At 29.1% G+C, this 22,461-nt stretch overlaps 1 protein-coding gene across 2 annotated transcripts in view; it reads right to left on the bottom strand.

Annotated features, from left to right (window-relative positions):
* The window catches only part of LOC143240083 (ribosomal protein S6 kinase beta-1-like), a 94,613-nt gene that overhangs the window by 22,651 nt on the left and 49,501 nt on the right, over positions 1 to 22,461 (bottom strand). For both annotated transcript variants that reach the window (XR_013021566.1, XM_076481928.1), the window contains exons 6-14: positions 20,958 to 21,091; positions 15,550 to 15,650; positions 15,224 to 15,314; positions 13,393 to 13,483; positions 11,503 to 11,544; positions 11,018 to 11,083; positions 3,383 to 3,523; positions 2,919 to 3,026; positions 762 to 862 (exon numbers count right to left, since the gene is read on the bottom strand). Coding sequence is in view for 1 of the 2 variants with exons in the window: in XM_076481928.1 (XP_076338043.1) it covers positions 762 to 862; positions 2,919 to 3,026; positions 3,383 to 3,523; positions 11,018 to 11,083; positions 11,503 to 11,544; positions 13,393 to 13,483; positions 15,224 to 15,314; positions 15,550 to 15,650; positions 20,958 to 21,091 (875 nt within the window). In the remaining variant the exon portion in view is untranslated. The remainder of the gene's footprint in view (positions 1 to 761; positions 863 to 2,918; positions 3,027 to 3,382; positions 3,524 to 11,017; positions 11,084 to 11,502; positions 11,545 to 13,392; positions 13,484 to 15,223; positions 15,315 to 15,549; positions 15,651 to 20,957; positions 21,092 to 22,461) is intronic.

Below are 22,461 nucleotides of genomic sequence, written 5' to 3'. Positions count from 1 at the left end.
CAGAACAGAAACCAGTAAAAATTAAAGAAAAAACAAGTGAGGATAGAGTTAATGAAGACAACAGCTTAGAATATCCCTATATGAAGTAATGATTCAGGAATTTGTGAAATGACTATTAGTGGTTTAAATGATTTATTTTTGATACAGTTGTTCAGAAATACTAAAAAAGTGTCTTAAACCACACAACAATTTAGAAAAATGTAAATCTTACTATTATAACTTACAACTATATCTATGCCTTGTACTTTTATACAAAACAAAGTTCTTCAATAAAGAAGTATTAAACTAATGTATAATACTGACATTATTTATTGTACTACATTCAGTATTCAAAAAGAAATCTAAATTAAAAAAAAAAAAATTTGCAGAACACTTCCACAATTTTTTGTAAAATTCACTTCTTCCTCCTGGAGCACCTTCACAAATCTGGATTCTTATATGCTCTAGAACACTTTCCCTTGATTACCCTTATGCAAATTAACATTTTTACAGAAGTTCGTTACATCAACACTTTTCCCGAATACCCTCATACAAACAAATATGGTCTATGGAACATCCTTGCAGAGACAACTTTCCTGAAACAGTTTGCCTAGAGTACTCTCATACAAATGCCCATACTCTCCAGAACACTGTCACATAACAAGTAAAATGTTAACTTGAAAATTCTAGTAATAAACAAAACAGTTTATTTTCTTTCAGTTACTGATGCCAAAACAAGTGCTCCACATACTACTATTTTTCTTTTACGAAAATTTGATTACCTAAATGGTAATCGAGAACCATGCTTTCTTGGAGACCGAGCTTTGATGACAGCTGGCCTATGTATCTCTTCTAGGATTGAAGGTGCTACATAAGTAAAACCCTAGGATGAAAAGGAAAATTTTGTCACTGTTAACACAAACTAATTCAAACTGTTAATATAAAGAATATATTTTTTTATATAAACAAACTAGACTCAATGTTACTATAAAGCATAATATCAATAAAATTAGTCTACAAGTATATATGGGGTCTATTTTAATGTGATTACTAAGCTGTGTCATTTATTGTATAATCAAGACTACATTTTTAGTTTAAACTAATATTTATAAAAATCCTGGGTTTCAGAAAATAATTATTTTACAATTTTCACCCTATTTTTATCATTCAAATATACACAAATTAACTTGTTCTACTAGGAAAACATAATACATTGCATTAGATATATGTATATAGATAAAATATTAGTGTGTTTAGAAGCTATCTATTTAAGTTAGGTCCTATTAGTCTGGAAATAGAAGAAATACACAATAAAGAAGCAAGCACACACACAAGATCTGAAGTTCACATGCATCTCAACATACTGATGAACCTCATACCAACAATGAGTTGTAATACACAGACTTGTATCACAAAGTAAATACTTCACAAAATTAAGTCTAAATGTAAATATTTATAGGCTAATGGTTCTAAGTCCACAACAGAAAAATATTTATTCAAATGAAGTTTTATCTGGGGATCAGAGATTTTTTTTTAACTCAGAGGTGGTATTGTGTTTTAGTTCTGTAGCAAATTGCAATGAATTCCATTCATCAAAGCATTAATCTACTGAATACTTTTTGTCTGACTTTCCATCCACGAAAATACACCCAATATTTATCCAAGAAAATTATTAAGTTTTTTTTTGCACCAATTTTCACATGTTTTATTGTTGTTGTTGTAATAAACATCAATAAATTATTGGGAAAAATTAAAACAAAATTTGAAAATGCTGGTCCATCAGATATAGTTTTATAATCAGTGGTTGACCGTATAATCATAGTCTCAATTTCTAGACTTAGTAAAGTGAAGTATACATCAGTATTACCCAGCTTATTTATAACCTTTGACAATTTGTTTCTTATTCCTTGATAAATGGTGTCTGTTACACAAACAGCAAGAGTTTGAAATTATGCAACCCTTAACACTTATTTTTTATGAAATAATTACAATTATTTAAGACTTTTTAAGACTTGAAAAGTTTTTTAACAGGCAATTAATCAGGCTGTTTGCAATAGAAAAATCAGGATCCTGTATAAACATTTTTCATACAAGAAACTATCTTAAATAATGTTCATAGAATAAATTTAAATATTATATTTGTTAAAAGAAAGCACTATTAGGTTTATTGTATTTCTAAACACTAGATACTTTATTGGATCCCTAATGGTTTTTACCAGAAGAAGAGTATAGCAGTTTTTCAACTGTAGTATGGTTCCCTATATCCATTGTTAATGAATTTCACTTAATAACAGAGCTCATCATGCAGGTTGGGTTGCATCAAATATGGTAGTGGTTACAACATTATCAATACGAGTCATCTATTATATTAATAACTGTTATGTTGTGAATGACTCTGCTAACTAAAATGGTTATAAAAGGTAATAATACTTGACGAGTTTTAGTATTCACCAAAACATGTCATCAGCAATGGATATGGCAAACAATGTGTTTGAAATACTATTATTTTTCTCAGAGGACTGAATAAAGAAGTGTTTAAAAATACAATAAACTCAGTTCTATTGTTTTAAGACAAATATAACTGTTTATAATCACACTTTGCTAGTAAAGGCTTACCTCATAACAAGTATTCATCTAAATATTGTTTGTATACACTATTTTAAATACTATAAATATACCAAACAGGATAATTTTGAAATATGTAATAAACTAAATATTGTTAATGTAATAAATTACATCACTTTGTCATAACTAACAACTGAATCTAAAATGCTTAATGTAATAAACTTATACAGCAGATTAACTCAAACACTGTTGTTTGTACAACTAGCTAATCTATCAGTTAAACGTACGTGTGTTGTACCTTATGTACAAAATATTCACAATACAAAGTTTGGAAATATCTTAGTTTATCTAAAAACTCATCTGTGTAAACTTACAAGAAACACCTGGTTGGCACTTTCACTGAGTTGTGTGTCATCAGGACTGTCAAATGGTGTCTGTTTTGTAAACTTTGTATCAAACTGAGAAACATCATCTTCACTTGTCTGTAATTAAATAATTCACACTAACATCTGATAGAGTATTACAATAATTTTCACCATTAGAAGTTGAATTCCTATGTAACAAGCAAAGCCATCTGAGAATTTATATACATTTTACATTGTGCTTGTTGAATATTAAATTATTTATGTCTTTAATGTTTTTTATCATGTATTAATACAACTTTTCTACACTAAACTGATTAATTACATCTTCTAAAATTATCATAATGTTTACAATATATCATTTCAAGATCACATTGCTTAAAACACATAATACCTCAATATTATACTGCTTAAAATACACAACCTTAGAACTACAATGTTTACATTTTTCCAGTATTCAACAGAAGCTATCTTACAAGCTGAGGTTTTATTGGTGGGTCTACCCTCCTGGCAAGGACATCATCCCAGCTGACATGCTTAAAGAAAGGATGAATCTTGATGGCTTCAGCATCTTCATATCCACTTCCTAACCTCTGTGACACCTGTCTTTTCAACAGCTGAATCAAAGATACTCAGTTTTTAAATACATTACATTGACAATATGAATATCAACAGCCTTTCATTATAACCAATTACAATTCAGTGATTAGCTTACATATTTCAAATACATTATTAGCAGAAAGAAAACCAAAAAATTCTGATTCTTTTTTCTAAAATACCATGAATGAAATAATGAGTTAGACATAATAAGAAAATATCTGAAATTTATATCTTTAGAAAACTTTCTATTTTTGAATCATGCAGATTTTTATATTTTTCCTGGCAAATATAATCTAAGAACATAAAAACAAACTGTTACAAACACTAATTTCCAAAACTTTAATTTATTCCTGTCTGTTAATTAACTCTTTTGCCTATGGAGGTTAAAGTGCACATTTTGAATGTTTTTTCAAAATTTTTATTAAACAACATTTTTATGACTTACATAAATGAGACTAGCATCAAAACAGTTTATAATTTAAATTTAAAATTATACTTTTTTTTAATTTAAAAGGAAATGTAAAGAAAAAAATGTTGAGTATCAGTTTTTGTCACATAACACGTCCAGTTGCCTTATTGCTCAATTTCTAATTTATTACATCCACCATACAACATAGAAGTATCTAACAAATTAGAAAGTCAAATTTGAGATATAGACAAGCTGAGTATAAAATAAGAAACTCCCACTTCTATGATTTGTTGAGATACCAATATAGTTAACATATCTACTAGATTTGCTCTGCCCTTCAAACCAATCATTTGAAAGCTCTTAACTAGTACCATTTACTACTAAGTAGTTCAAGTTTATAACTAATAAAAAGATAATTTTCTCCTCTACATAAATCTGACAGATATTTATGAGTGAACTGAAGTCAAAAGAAAGAATTTTGCCAAAACTGTAGTTGTGTGATCAATAAGCCATTTCTCTGAATAGGAATGGGATTTCTCCCTTAGAGACCCAACTAAATTACAGGGATTTTGGGCATACTAATACTGTAATTTGATTATTTTTATTTCCTAAAAGTTAATGTTTGAAGTCTACAAAAATTATTACTTCAACACACTCCCCTGCAAGTATAGACAAGGTTAAGTGATAGTGCATATGCAAGAGTGCAAAACTTCTTAACACAGATATGTACTTGATACCAATGTTTTTCAATGTATTTCTCATTTACTTTTTATGTTTTAAGAAATACAACTAAAAATTAAACATTTATGAGTAAATATTAATATGTATATTTATACTCATGTAACGTACAGTAGCCAAAACAGTATACTTTTGCAAGTCAATACATAGTTACACCTACTTCACGTGTGTTTAGTTGTCTAAACTGAAGTAAATCTAAAACATTATACAGCATTCAAAACTTTGCAACTTGGAAAGAAAAAAGTAGTAAATTTTATAAGTATGTTCCCAAATAACATCACACACATGTGAAGCAAAATTCGACACACATCAAAAAGATGAGCAGTAATACTGAAACACCTGTGATGTAAATGGATCAGTGAAGCTCAGACCCTACAATGTTTATTGAACCAAAGCAACTTTGAACCATATAAATGTTTTACACATTCTAAATGCAATTTTACTACCCTTGGAAATTTCTCTTGTAAGTGTTGTAGGAAATACAAACTGCTTAGTCCAATATCGTGTTTTTCAAGCAAGAGCATGTATGAATGACACTTTTCTGTTTTGTACGTCTTCTTGCTCTCTAGATTGTCATATCATGGCATGCAGTGCAAAGACAGGTTCAGATGTCAGTGGTTTCAGCTTTATTTACAGTGGGTTTAACTTCAGATGTTGAAAGTAAAATAAACAGAAAATTTATGGGATATGTCTAAGGGAACATACTTTGAAACCTTGTGATTGATAATGAAAAAAAAAATGACTCAACTGTTCATTTTATTTCTGATTTTACCATTTTTCTTTTCATCACATTTGATGAGTTTTCTACAGGCTGAAGAGTCAAGTAATAAACATAACAGAAGAAATACAGTTTTACTGAAAAAAGCATTATATTTATTTAAAAGGTTCTAGAGGTTACATAAGTGAAATATGATATTTTGGAGACAAAGAAAAGTATTTTTAATCTCAAAATGAAAATCACTTTGCTCTTGTACAAGTTAAAAAACAAATATTAATAAAAATAGTTCACTAACAAATCTTATTTTCCTTTACAAAAGCCTTGTAACGTTTACTAAAAGTCTACCAAATTTTGTGAAGATACACTTAATATATTAGAAGTTATTAGTATGTAAACTGTAATGAGTACAAACAGTTATGAGTTAGGTCCAATGGGCCAAGACAGTTTCTGTATCTTAAATCACTAACACTTTTAAAATTTGTAAGATGGAGTGTTCATCAAGGATAGTCTCACTACCTCATTACAGATTAAAAAGACATAACTTACAAAAAAAAAAAAAAAGACAACTTACAAAAGAAAAGGCTTTGGTTAGGAATATAACATTAAAATAAAAAGATAACACTGAACTTTATATTAAGTAGACAAATATTATTATTACATTAAAGATACAACTTCACTCATTGTGTTTCAGGTATAACACTAATAATTGTGTTCAGAACACAACAGTTATCTTAACTGTAACTCTGATCCTTGTGCTAAGAACACCCTAAACCTTGTGTTAAAAGTATAATGTTCCCTGTTTCCAAATATAACCTTGATTATTGTGCAAAAAGTACAACTTCAATATTTATTCAACCCTCTTTTTTGGACTTTGAGAGTGCCAAAAACAATCTATTGGTATTTCATGTTCTCACAGTGAAAATTTGTGAAACTTAGTATAGTGTTGTTATGCACAAAGCTACAAAATGTGCTATCTTTACTGTGCCCACCACAGGTATGGAAACCCAGGATTTAGTTTTATAAGCCCAAAGGCTCACAACTAAGTCATTGGAGGGCACAAACTTTCCGAATAGTCTAATTTCCACGTTAAAACATTAATTTTATTTGATTTAGTATGTGTATTATAAAATTTTCTAAATTCTGTTGTGAAAAGTTGTTTCTGAAATAAAAATACTTCCTTTTCTCTAAGCATTTCTGTTTTTCTTCCTTTAATGAGCATTGGGAAAGTATAATTTAACCCTACCACAATGGATGCTTGTATTTTACACAACATTTTAACAATACAACCATGATTGTATACATACTAATGTACTTTCACAAAATTTGGCCAGCTGTCAGAAAACATTGTAGATTTTTTTTGTGGACAGAAAAAATCAAAATTGTTAAGTAAGTATTTGTATTAAAACTGTGTTTATGAATATATGGTGTTAGAGTGTTGACTGCTCCGAGTACCGATTTTTATGATAAAATTAAAAATACTTTTCTTCATTCAAATATCAAATGTCATTCTTGTAACCCCTAAAACTTCCTTAATAAATTTCTGTTGTTTTTTGTCTTCTTCTTCACCCCCAGAAAATAACTTTATATTTTATCTGTTATTTTAAATACTACATTCTATATGAGGTTGATTGTTTTGACCAACCTTGTAGCCACCATAAGAAAGGAAACACAGTAAAACCTGTCTAAGTAAGCCAGAAATTTCATAGGGCAGAAACCTGCGTAAGCCAGAAATATCAAAAATGTGCACCATTATCTCAAGACTTCTCTTATAAAACGCCCTCTATATGGCAAAACCTGCATAATGCATAATGGAAAACTATCTTTCACCTACCTCATCTATCAAAAAGTAAGATTAGAACCTGAGTAGGGCAGAAAAAATGTTTGATTAAATATTCATCTCTTATTTAATTAATAATTTCTTTAAATATTAATAAATTCTCAGACATTTTGTTACAGTAAGTGTTGGTTAAATATATTCTGTTCTTTTTTCTGCCATCATTATTTCGGAGGTCACTATTCAAAAGAACGACTGACTGTGCTTTTGGTCACATTTGCTGATGGAAAACTAGAGAAACCATGGGTAATAGGTAAAAGTGAAAATCCACACTGTTTCAATAACTTAAGGAAGAATCAACTTTCTGTGGAATGGAAAGCGAATAATAAAACATGGATGACAAGTGCAACATTCAAGGAATTTTTGAACAAATTAAACAAAAGAATGGAACAAGAAAATAGAAATATTCTACTTTTCCTAGATAATGTAACTTGTCACCCAAAAATTCAACTTTCAAATGTTCGTTTAGTCTTTCTACCTCCATGTACAACATCAGTTCTACAGGCACTAGATAATGGAATTATACAATATATAAAATCAAAATACAGAAAACTGATGCTTCAGCACATTATTGCAAACATGGACGACTGTAAGAGAGCATCTGAAATGACCATGAAAATTGACTTGTTAGATGCAATTGCATTTTTAAGTCATTCAATCAAAAGCATAATAAAGTGCTTTTGAAACTGTGGATTTATTCTTGATAATGGTGGAGACTCTGGAGAAGTTGTTTGTTATGATGATTATAGTGAAATCCAAACTTTAATTGAGAAGATTGATGCAGATGATTCTGTAAACGTGGAAAGTTTTGTGAACGTTAAAAATAATGTTTTAACAGAAACTAATGAAATTGATTTAAAATCTATAATAGAATCACAAGATGGTAACAGTGTAAGAGATTCAGAAGATGAACAAAATGGAAAAGATAGTGAGGAAACAGAAATTCCTACTTCATTGCAAGTGTTAAGTTATTAACACTGTCAAATTGTATGCAAAAATGAAAGTGAAAATGAACTAGATGAAAAGGCTGTAGAACTGGCATTCTCTTTTAACTGCATGAGAAAGCCCATTAAAAAATGAAACAGTTAAAATTGGAAACTTTCTTCAAATAAATTTAAGATTTTGTGTACTTGTGTATATTTTGAATGTCTACTTTTGTTCTCATTCTAATAAATATAGCATAAACAGTATAATAACATTATTAACAAACATCTTACTTCCCTTGAGTCAAGTAAGTATATGTTCTGCTCAAAAATTATATACAATTAAGGAAATGCATGTTCACTGTCTAAGCTGAAAAACCTGCTTAAACCAAAATTTTACTTGGTCCTTTGCAATTCCACCTTAGATAGGTTTTACTATAATTCTAAATCAACCTTTTTTATTTATAGAATGACTGTAACAGAAAACCACAATTATTTATCCTACATAACTTTAAGCTAACAATCCCACCATACAAGTTGTAAATCATTCAGCAAACATGTAGCTCAAGTCATTCTGTTGAATTATGTAATGCAGTCTATTCTTATAAGCATAATTCAGGAAAACTTCATATTATTATATTTTCTTTATTTTATCTAAATAGCTACCAACTCTTATATTTTAGTTACTTTCATAATAATACATAAAGAATATAGAATAATAACAAGAAATACAGTGCTTATCTGGGTCTTCTTGCTGATGAAACTTAAGCCTACTTTTTTCATTAATGGTACTACCATACTAAATAATCTTCAATTAAATATTGGACTTACAAACACAAAATAATAATGAATTATAAGTTGACAATGTCCCATATCTATCACAGTTTTTCTGGCTTTCAAACTATGCAATAAGAGCCATTGGAAATTCAGCTAAGCTCTTGGATACATTACCCTTGGGAAAAAAATTTGAACTAGTGAAACAACAAAATTTTCTATATAGAAAACAATGTAATATGATACATTATTGAATGGATTAAACCCAAAAAACGTTACAGTTTGTGAAAGAAGGGAAGTGACAGGTGAGCATAGCAAGAAGGATATGACTTTCTAGTTTATGGCTCTGTAATAATAAAAGATTGAAGGCTATAAAAATTTGATTTACATAAGTAACAACAATATTATAATTATTAATTTACATTAAATTCTATACTTCTTGAAAGAGCAGTAAATAAATTAGAAAATAGAGAAGACCTAGAGTTCAAATGCCATAATTTCCATACTAGGAGAGATTGTGGTTTTTAAAATATTTCCTTATATTTATATTTATATTTCCTTAACACCTGTACATTATTAAAATTTGATTTATTATCTACATTTTGACGTCAAGTTTAATCATATGTTGACAATAAAGCAGTTCAATTAAATTTTGAATGTACTCCTGTAAAATAGATGTAATATGTGTACTTTGATCTTACCAATGCAAAAGGATTAATATTTCCAATCCATAAATCACAGAAACACCAGACTCAGTGACTAATGACCTCAACTTTCAAAATAGTATCAATATTTTCTTTTATAAGGCATCATAGCATGATGATATGAGAAGAATATTTTTTTAGCTGAAGTCAATTTACATAAATAGTTATAGTTATTTCTACAATTAAGTTTTTTTGTAATTGTATCTGTTGTTTAATACAATAAACTTATCACATTCAATAAAAGTATTTGTGTGTTTTGGTTAGTTTGAAATTTAGCACAAAGCTACATATCTGTACTAGCCATCCCTAATTTAGCAGTGACAAACCAGAGGGAAAACAGGTAGGCAATACCACATAATCCAGGGCTACTATTTTACCAATGAATAGTGGGATTGACCATCATATTATATTGCCCCCATGGCTGAAAGGGAATGTTTAGTGTGACAGGAACTTGAACCCATAACCCACAGATTGCGAGTCGAGCATCCTAACCACCAGGTCATGCCAGGCATAGTGTCCTGATTAGTCTGATGTCCTCATTTAATGTCTTCTCACAGAAAAATATACCTGTAGCTTTCAAACTGGCATTATATTACACATAAAAAACAGAAAATATTTAAAATACATCTAGCTTTTAAATGTTAAGGAAATAAAAACAATTGTCTTTTAATTAAGTTACTTTGTTACTGTTTGACTATTTGAAATTTTCAAATGTATAACCAGTTTTCAATAAAACTATTGTATTTTCACCTACAAAGCAAAATTTTCCTCTTTCTTACAAAACCACTCAAATTTTTGAAGAACAATTAAAGAGATATAAGGTTAACCAATAAGTACACAGTTGAACAAACAGAAGTTGAAGAAACATAAATTAGATGTCACGCTGACTAAAAATACTGAAATTTCATTGGAATAATTTTAAGCTGTGTTTAGTCAAGAATTGTGATTTTTACAGTTCATACATTTAAGCATTTTTTAATTTTTATTAATAAAATAAAAAATATATATAATAATAAAATATCAATTCTACAAAATAAAATTTAAAAACAGTTGAAATAGAGTTATAATTACACTCATTAATGTTATAAAACTGAATTGTAAGTGAAAATCAGCAAAACCCTTAAGGCACAAAATGGTTAAAATATATCCCCATTCCTCACACTACAACCATACACCTGAAAGCATTGTTGGGCACAAACCACCATCCCTTACTTAAAACATGTAACTGGTTCTAACATTAAACACTCAAACATATCCTTGGGTTAGAGGTATAACACTAATTTACATTTAAAAACATAATCACCATCCTTATTCCAAGGCATACCCTTGAAATTTGTGAAATAGATATAACACAGATCCCTGTGATAATCATAACATGGATGATCAAATTAGGTATAACAGTACTACTTACTTTTCTAATTAGATCCCGTGCATCAGGAGTCAAATAAGGTGGAAGGTTTAATTTACATTTCAATATCTGTGAAAAGAGTAAATATCTGAGACTCTTTAATTTAATAAAAGAAAAATATATATTAAACAAAGATTTTTTAAACATATACACTAACATCTAGGTTTTGTTCTTTGTCCTGAAACAAAAATTACAGACAAACATTTTAAAACAAACAGAACTAAATGAAGGTACAAATAAACTGGAAGATCTTGGAGAAGGAAACATTTTCAATGGTTCATAAATGTTCAAGAGTTTAAGCTTCAAAATTCATATAGGTTATGTGGCATACTAAAAAATAGAATTTCAAAACTGTGAAGAAGAATGTTCTTAAGAAATAACATTTTTATAAATAATATTGTAACCTCAGTATATTATTATCTATGTAACAGTTTATTTCCTGCTTATGCATTACTGTTTCCAAGTGGATCACTAATAAGTATTCTTACCTTTTCTATTGTCTTCTTTCTGTTTTCTGCAGTAAAAGGGGGCTAAAAGACATTAAAAAGTTTACTGTATTTCTTTTTTCTTCTTCTATTATTTATTTTATTAAACAAAGTAAAATAATCAATGAAATGACTTAAAAAGTGAATAATATGCTTTAATGAAACACTTACAGTTAATCTACATACTCTTTAAGTAACATTTTCATCAGCTAAATAAGTTCCATTTTCTTTCAGCCACCTTACGTACCACTTTTTGAATCATAAACAAATTTCCACACACAAACAATCACAATCAATAAAATTTCCAAAACTAGTATACACTAAATTCAGAACACACAGAGGCTAATATGAGTTAACAAAAAGTTTCCAAATCTGTAAATGTTAAGAGCTTCAGCTTCATGCACAAGTCCTATAGTATTTTTGATACCCCAATATGTTTTTTAATTCTTAAAAACCTGTATTTATATTTTATAGCTACAAATACTTTAGATTCATATTTACTAAACAGTTACAAGTTTGAATTCTTTAGCAACATGCAATTAAAAATTAATTTCTCATTGTTTAAAATAGTATTTACTGAAGAATAAAAAATATTTCTATTTTTTAAACTGATATCCACTTATGAATTAAAGTTTTTAATCCTTTAACTCAACTTGCCCAGATGAGCATATTCCTATACAAGTGGCAAACTATATCATTAGTACCAAAAATACACACACATACTTTGCAGCTTGAAGTTATTCAATAAAACATATAAATAATTTGATGAAATTTTATACATAAAATATTTTGATCTTGTTTCTTTGAACATGCTCCAAACAGAAAAAGTAGTTTGGAAATTTTCTAATTTTTTCTGAGCATAATCTGGTATTTGTAAGCCCTTCAGATGAAAATTCAAAATATTTTAGAAAGAATAGCACTAATTTGTAACTTCAGTAAAGGAGTTGTTTTATCAGACTTGGCCAATCACAGTTTCTCAGCTTCAGTTGTCATGGGTTATTGATTTACACAGGTACTGAAAATTTATTTTTCTTTTCATCTGTATGAGATAATACAACTTCCCATTCAGTGGAGATTCACATACAGATTGGAACATGGTAATAAAATCTTAGCTTTGTTTTATGTTGCTAGAAGAAAAAATATTTATGAACAATTTTAAACTTCACTTGAATTATGATGTTGCAGTATGATCTGCTTTTCATGAAACAATGTGAAGTTGGCTTATTAAATTATTTTGCATTTGTTGTCATCAAGTTTGTTTCATGAAGACTGCTGTCTTGGATTGTAATTACATTAAACCTTCTCATGTTAAAATAACTGCTTGAAAGAGCAAAGAAAACTACAGAAAAGAAATGCAAAATATATATCTATAAATATAATAAATACAACAGGTTTAAACATATATATACACACACACACACACACAAATGAAGCTTTCATTGCAAAAAAGTTGACTTGCTTATAATTTTAGTACAACAAATATTTATTTTATGTCAGTGATTATAAACAAAGATAAACCATATGGTGTTTTTCAAATCAAAACACATACAAAATTTACAGGAAAGGTTTTGATGAAATAAGTAACTCAAATCTCCAACAACAATAAAAAACATCAAAATGAAGTTATTTTAAAATATTCAAAACTCAAATCCATATAAATATTACATTAAAAATAATTTATTTGCTGAAACTACATAATTTGTATAAAGTTTATTTAAAGTTTAAAACTATTTCATTTAGCAATTCTTTTCTTTTTACAATACAACAAAAACTAATATTTACTTATTAATAAATAATTAAAATTTAAATCTTTTTAAGTTGGTATTCATTCAAGAGTTACAATGTTCATAATTATTTAAATCTATAGAGAGCATGTGTAAATAAGTCACTTACAGCACCAGTAAGCATATCATACATTAAAGCACCAAGACTCCACCAGTCTACTGCCTTAGCATGTCCACTTCTCATCAGGATCTCAGGAGCCCTAAGATTAATATAAACACAGAAGTTACTTGAAAGCTATATAGTACAGCTGTGTCTGGTAAACACAAAGTGAAAGAACACGGATAACATTTATCTAAAATATCCCACATACATATGTGCAAAAGTTTGGAAGAGCAAGATATGTGGCTTTTCATTAATTCTCTCACAAGTGACTTCTGTACTTGTTTTCTCTTTATAGAATTAATACTTCTAAATTTCAATTTTGTGTGTAGATCTTCATAAAATTTGGCTGTTTACCAGTTAACATTATGAGTCTTTCACACACACAAAAAAACAATTTTGTAAGTGAAGCATTTAAAATAAAATAAAGATTTATACATTAAAATATTCAGTATTTTTTAATAGTTGTGTGGAAAGTAATTTTGATGTTAAGATTAAAAATAGTTTTCCTCATCTCAAACTTCCTTTGTGTAATCCCTAAAATCTTCTAAATGCATTTCAAACTTTTTTCAGTAAAATTTTGTATTTTATCTGTTACTTTCTCTAACATATCTCAAAACAAGATTAATCATTTTCATCAACCTCCTAACCACTAAAAAACAAAAATAACAAATTTAAATTATCCTTTTTCTTTCCTTCTAAAATGACTTGAAAATGTAACATGAAACTACATTCATTTATACTAAATAGCTTTACATCATAAAAATATAATCTATTTCTAATTAAATGTTATTGTTTCATTGCCCTTTGAAACATGTCTAATTACCAGCTGCACCATTATAAGTTTTAAATCACTCTGGGCACATGCAGCCCATGTTATGCTGCCTCATGAAACATTTTTATTATATTATTTATCTAATATAATATTAACTAATCTAAAAATGATCCCTATTTTTACATTTTAATTACCTTTGTAATAATAAAACAAGTAGACAATTTCTCCTAAATATCAAAATTTTTCTGGCTTTCTAATTATGTGACAAGAACCATTACAAATTCATTCAAGCTAGTCATTAAGTTTCCCATTAAGATTGTAACACAATGTGAGACAATATTTCATTTGATAGCTAAAACCCTTGACTTTGCATAGATTATAGACAATATATAATTAAATGTCAGAAAGAACTATTAACAAATCTTGAAAGAGAGGGCATGAGAAGTAAAGGTCTGATTTTCTATTCAATAGCTCTGTAACCACAGAAAATTGAAAACTATAAAAATTATTGTTTCCCTGAGCAATGACAAAGTTATAGTGAGTAATTTATGTTTAATTTCATGCCTTTTGAAGTGGTGGTGGATAAACTGGAGAAAATATGTCATGTTTCACATTAGGGTAAATTTAGGATATTTTTTTTAAATATTGACTAGTAGAATTAAGAACTCAGAACTTATATACTATTAAAATGTGGATCATCAGCTAAGATTTTAAGCTATAGTAATTGGTATAACAAAAGCAAAAAGTAATTTAATAAAATTTGAATATAAAACAAACTTTGTGTCATGCACAATAAAGGATAATTTACCACAAACTGTCATCACAGATGTTATAGCCTTGAATTTTAAAACAGTTAAAATGTTTAAGGTTCAACACAAATTCATCATGATAGCCTCTAAATATACTGCAAGTGGCAAACTACAGAGCTCACAGAGACATAATAATAATAATCTTATGCCAAAGAAAAAGAACCTTAAGTTATATACAATCAACAGTATCAACGTAAACTACCAAAAAACAAAAGTGAGTATGAAAATAATCTAATGTTAGAAAACACAAACTTACATATATTCAATGGTTCCACAAAATGTGTGTGTTATGACACCATCTTGAATAGATTCTTTGCACAAACCAAAGTCTGTCAACTTGACATGGCCTGAAAAATATACAATATTTAAGATTGCTATCAATTAAATTAAAATGAAAAAAATCATATTTAAAGGAAGGTGATACTGGAAAATTACTGATAATAATTATTTTTACCACCCACATTTTACCTCAACTTGCAACTGAATGGTAACAGTATGTATATATCAGCTAACAAATCTCGTCAAATTTGTGATATGCTAAAAAGAATCAGAGAATGAAACATAGATCACGAGTAACTTTACCTTGGGCATCAAGCAGAATGTTCTCAGGTTTCAAATCTCGATAGATAATTCCTTCCTTGTGTAGATGTTCTAAGGCTAGAAGAATTTCCGAGAGGTAAAAGCTGCAAAAACACAAAAAGTCATTTAATATTAGTAGGCTACTATTACAAATTATTTACTAAAGATAAACTACATCAGCCAGGAAGTATATTTATTACAAAAACTTCAGGCTGGTCTTTTATAAATTTAAACACTAAGTCTAAAGAATGGTTATTTAAAATAACATAATATACTTTTCATATTTTCAGTACTTGGTTGTATTTTTTTTACAGCTGTTCAATGTTATTGTTTCTTTTCTCCTCAAAATGCCAAGCAAATAAACCAGCTTGAAATTATGGTTATAAAATTAATTCAATATTATACCTTACTTTGCCAGTATGTCAACAGTGGGTGTAGTTATGATTTTTATTAACTTAATGTTATAATGTTATGATTACCTCTGTTCAACCTAAGTAAAAACAACTTCAAACATAAATAACATTTAATTTTATGTAGATTGGTTTTATTTGTTTGCTGAATTTCACAAAAAGCTACTCGAGGGCTATATAGTAAGCTAGCCACCTCTAATTTAGAAGTTACAGATTAGAAGGAAGGCAGCTAGTAATACAACCATCATCAACTCTTGAGCTATTTTAATCAAGTAATTGAAATGACCATCACATTATAATGACCCCATACCTTAAATGACAAATGCATAGAACCCATGACCCTTGCACTGTGAGTCATGTGTCTTAACCACCAGGCCACATATGGCCTTTTTATATTTTCAAATGCCTTTACCTGCCAGATAAATTACAGGTAGTTTTTTTTTTTCAAGTTTTCCCACAACCAGGAAATAACTAGTTTTTGAATCAAAATTTAAAACCTCAAAACTTATGGGAAACTAAAAAATAAGTACACAACTAACAGAAACATTTATGAGTATTACTTATCAATTATCTGTGTGTCTCATCAATAGCCAGTGCACTATATAAGGAGGTACTAACTTCACTGTCACTGATAATTGTTTTATGAGTTTGAGATGTCAAATATATGTTGGCTGGTAGTGGTTCACATCATGCATCTTATATATAAATATTTTATACCACAATTAGTGAATTACCAACAGAATTTGATGAATGTGGCCACCTTGCACCTTGGAAGGTGCTCAGGAAATATTAGTATAGCTTCTGCACATGAAAAATTATAACTTATGTGGCAATAATACACCTGCCTCCAGGAAAATATTGTAAAGTATATATATAGCATTAATAACACCAGCCTCCAGGGAAATGTTGCAGAGTGTATACCCATATCAAGTTAATACAAAACTTCATTACTTTGGAATCTAGGGCTCTGATTATAAAACAGCAGAGGAATCCCAAAGATGAATATGTTGATTTAAAAAGAAGCCATTAATTAGTATTTCTCATTAATTGTGGGAAAAATTCTAATTATAATGACCCACTTCTAGGAAATTTTCTTCAGAAAAGGCCCATTTTGGTAAAATATATGATAGCCTCATAAATGTATGTAACACCATTCTTAAAGCTTAGCAATGGCTTAAACAGACCTTACAAAAGTTTATCAATCATCAAGGCTACCACAAGAACAAAGGTATTGTCAGCTTGGAAGCATTTTGTGAAGATGAATGGTGAGGAAGTTAGGTACAAGGACTAGTATGCAGTAATAAGCATCAAAGGTGTTAACATCAATGAACTTGTGGAACATTTGAATCCCCATTCTGTCAAAGGTGAAACAACTATAATAATACAGTGAAGCGAAATATTCTCAGTGCTCTGCAAACCAGCAAGGTTTAGACCTATCTGATTCAAAATAATCAAAACAGACTTTTGTGTAAAGAATTTTGTTTTTAATTTTCATCTTTCCTCAGTATCAATTATTGTTATTACTATCTATGTCATATTATTGGTAGTAATTGATTATATTTTCACAATAATCATAAAAACAGATGTATATACTGGACATCAAATATCATAATCATTATTAATATTATTGTCATGACTCGCACACAAACTTAGAATAATTATCAGTGATGTGGAGCTAATGTTTTTCTGTATTTCTACATTTCAATTTAACACTAATATTAATATAGTATTTACTCATTTAGTAATGTAATTTCATGATATTTGTTTTTCTCTAGTTATTTTCTTATCCTAAAGGAAATAAACTATTAGGTGTCAATCCAGCCTTGATAACATTTATTATACTTTATTTCTTGACAACTGTATTCTATCTCAACAAATGTGTATGGATATAATTATACAATTCCTAGAGAGAGAGAGAGCTTGCTTGTGATTACATGAAAATTAGCAGCAATGGATTCTTTTTAATCAACACCTTTTGTGAGAGTGAATAAATCCTAAGGTCAATTCTGCATGATGGATATCCTGTATCAGATAAAGTGGTGGATCTAATAAGTTGTCAGCTAGATCTGATACACATTAAGATTAATAATAAATTCATAATTGAAATATCTGATGGTGACAGGTATTCAATTATCTTGGATGAGTGAACCAGTATCTCAACTAAGAAATACATGAATTTTAACCTCCACAGCCAAAACAAGTGGTTTCCATAATCTTAGCCTTGTCCAAATTATTGATGACACTTTTCTGAGAGGACAATACCATCATGACTGAGAGACTGAGTTCCTCTGGTATGTCAATTGAAAAATATATATCATACATGCCATCTCCCATTTGTCACATGTGGAGTTTCAAACATGTTACAATCAAGGGATCTATTTAGCTGGATATGATGGCATGTACATAAAGGAGCAAAGTTATATGTCTTGAACAATAACCAATGGACAAAACGTTTAGTTACCAGAACCAAATACTAATAAGGAGGATACAGGTGATCACTTTGAAGAAGATTATTTCCAAGGTCCAAAAGAGGAAGACCATGCAGAGTTAAGCACAGAATTATCTGAACTCATCAGTAAAATTAAGGAAAAAATCAAAGATGTTTAAGGTCAGTATGCAAGACAGCAATATAACAATGAGCTGATGACAAAACTTAACATGAAGGTAGATGGAATGAATGCCAATGAATGAATGAATGCTCTCATATGCTAACCTATGATCATACCTCTACAAAGCATATGCAGACTTAATGATCAAGTCTGAGATCTCAGAGGAAGAGTTTGAATATGTGAAGAGTATTATGAAAACCCTAGAGCCTGTGAAGCTTGTGAATGAACCCTTTATCAGAATGATATTGCCCCTTTGGGGGGGGGGGGGGGGCTGAGGTTAGCCCTGAACTTTTTCTTCAACCAGCTTAAGAAACAGAGAACTAGCTTCAGCTTGAAAATGAGGGAGAAACTGAGAGACAGGACAGAAGCTAGGAGGAATAAGGTGGTAGTACCCCTTCTGTTCTACTTTTACAATCTCCAGTCATTCTCTTCTCACCAAACAGATCACTTTGTCTGCAATACCATAACTTCCAAATGGTTTTCTGCAGAAACTGCATAAAAGAGATGTGGAAGATATGGATGTCAAATAATAACTAAAGAAAGAAAAGGTTTCTGACAGTCCTCATTAAGGGAAAAGTCTAGCAATACAACTGCAAAAGTGAACTGATAAATCCCAGAGTAGCAAAGATAAATCTGAAGAATGCAAGGTTATCAACACAGAATTCAAAATTTTCAAGTCAACTTTTACAAGAATGTCAAACATGGATTTTTTCTACTGTGCATTACTGACAATTCCTTAATTGTCAAATGAGTCAGAATGATGCTTCTCTACTGTATGAAACTTGCAACAAAGATCTGATCTAGATAGAGACAAATCCCACAGTAACTTGTTTTTCCTCAAGAAACATTAAGAATCAAGAAAAACCAATGACTTAAAATTAATGTAAACACTCCCTGACTGTAAGCTGTGTGTGTGTGTGTGTGTGTGTGTGTGTGCACAACTGCATGCATGTAATTTTTATTTGTACATTATGGACTTGTGAGTTTTGTGATAGTTTACCAAATTACACACTTTTCAGAGTCCTTACAGTCTGCACTCTGTAACTACTGTTCAGATGATATATGTTCTTATTAAATAAAAGTTCTAACTTTTTAAACTTAATGCAGAGAATATTTTCTGTATAAATAAAATATGCATGGAGTCAGACCTATTTTATAATATAATGAAGGAAAAATTCTGTATTTAAAAAAATTACATCTTTTTTATTTATTTTTAAAGCTAAATAATCCTAAAATCAATTAATGATCATGTTATAGTAATGCAGCAATGACTGATTCAGTTATGTTCTACAATAATAATTTTTCCTTCCTAAGATTTAAAGCTTCTCTATCTCAACTAGTAATTCTACGTGACGTATTAGTACCTACCTAGCTGATTAGTAAAGAGTAAGAAACATTCTAAGGAAAAACAGATTTGATCGAAAGAAATTTCCAGATTTCCAATTCTAACAAAACGTGGGAATCCGTAAAACCCTATTCACAAGCTGTGCAGAAACAGCAGTATTTAATAAAAATGTTCTGATACTGTTATTTTTTACACTACTTCACCTCCAAAAATAAGAAATTAAGCTACATTTACAAACTAATGGTATCAATAATCTGGGACAACGTTTATTTATAAACATATATTTCTATTTTTTTATTGTTTTGTTGAATGGATATTCAACTGCTATAATGTACCACCAGTGAAGCCTGAACCTCTTCTATCTAAATTTATATAATGCCCCTTTCTAGTTATTGGCCTATATTAGTGTATAAAGGATAATGTAACTCAATCTTTCAATACCTAGTTGATCATGATATGAAGTGTGTTACCTAATATGAACTCTATTTCATACTCTCTTATTCATAATTTTATATCTTACAAAAAATTAAAGAGTTATTATTATGGCAAAATATTATATACAAGCTAAAAGATAGGACATTTTTCAAAAGTTATCAAGATTTTATAACATTTTCAAAAAAATGTAAAGGAAATTTAACTTTACTTTGTTCATCACTAAAATACATTTTAACTGTGTAACAAACTTAATTCATCCGTTCCAAATGAGTATACCAAAAGACTTTTGAGGACAAACATTAACACTGTTATCAATTAAATCCTTGAAACACTTAGCAAGAACCTTGATCTGTTGTTACTGGTCAGGAATGCATTCATTGGAACAAGTAATGCTCTTTTTGTATCTTTGCAAACCAATTAATTATTTCATATCTAGTCTAAGTTAGACTTTTGTAATAAGAATTCTGTGTTGCTTGATATCTTTTGAAGATATAATTCTAGAAAAGTTGTTGTTTCAACAGGTTATTTCTAAACTATATCCACCAAAAAACTATACTGTCCCATCACCTGATTCAACAAAAATATTTTACTACAATCTATTACTCGTCTCACCTTGCTGTGTCTTCTAAAAATATCCCTTCTCTCTCAAGATGCATGAACAACTCTCCCCCACTGAGATATTCCAAGATCAAGTACAACTTGCCTCCAGTTTGAAAGGCATATATTAAGTCTACAATGAAAGGATGCTGAAACGAATCCAAATATGTAAACAATATTTAAGTTCTTGACTTAACATGTTTCAATTCATTGTTACCATTTACTTCAAAATGATTCAATAATCAAGATAGTAATCTCTTCTTTGCACAGTATAAACATTTCATATTTAATACTTTTTGTATGCCTAATAACAATAGAGCACAATATAAATTATTTTACAACATTACACAATCAAAAGAAAATCGTCAAATAAACTGGATACTCAGAAAATAGAGCATATGTGCATATACTGAATACATAAAATAATACACATGCACAAAAATATTTTTAGAAAGCTGAAAGAACTATAATAATTCTTACTAATAACTGGAAGATAAAATGTCATCTACTAACTTCTTTTGAAGTGTCAATAAAAATACAGGAAACACTAATCATAAGGATACAGTGACAAGTGAAAGTGAAAACCTGAGTAATTTAAACAAGTAAATGAGATAATCATTTTCCTATGAGTCGCAATTACACTGATTAATCTCAAGTAAACTTATCTAATAATCAAAATTATGATTACATTGACTAATATCATGATAATAATCAACTAACCAGTACATTTCTGACTGCAACTGTTTTCAATTGTTCCAACAACAAATTAATTAAAATTCCAATTATACTATCATAAAAATTATTTTGATTTCTGGTTACTCCAACAATTGATTAATTGACTGTCAACTAATCAATATTTTGGTTTCCAATTACTGCTATTTTTTTTATTATTATTCCAACTACCCAAGTATCCAAACAATTGCTACCATGTTTGTTTGCTAAGCACAAAGCAACATGGTAAGCTAACTGTCCCCTTCCCACTGGATTAGACATGCATAGCCCTTACAACACAAACTTCTTTAAAGTTGGAATTATCACGAGAAAGATGTATTGCTGATGTCTAAGATAAGTAAAAATGCAAGCAGTACTACTGTGTAACTAAAAACTTTAAAATATTTTGAAAAAACGTATCCTGTTTACAATTGTTTTTTTTTTCTAAATATGAATGACTGTAAATAGTTATAACAATTGTAACTTTAAAGTTTGAAATGTTTCTTTTTACTATCTTAATTTTCATATCAACCTAAATAAAATATAAACTTTGAAATCCTGGATTATATCCTAAATGACTGATCACTTACAGAATACATTGTTATTTTAACTTCAACTTATTTAGATTACTTTAAAACTACATAGACAGCATTGATTCAACAAAATTCTATATTATTATGGATCTTTTTTCTTTTTTTATATATGAAAGTCTCTGAAATGATGGTTGCAATATATACAGATCTAACTTTTAAATAATTAACTGGTATCATACCATTATTGTAAAAATGATACATTGCTGCAGCTAGCA

This window comes from Tachypleus tridentatus, chromosome 13 (genome assembly GCF_004210375.1).
Source record: "Tachypleus tridentatus isolate NWPU-2018 chromosome 13, ASM421037v1, whole genome shotgun sequence".
NCBI lineage: Eukaryota > Metazoa > Arthropoda > Merostomata > Xiphosura > Limulidae > Tachypleus > Tachypleus tridentatus.
The sequence above is the reverse complement of the archived record's forward strand: the minus strand, read 5'-3'. Positions and strand labels throughout refer to the sequence as shown.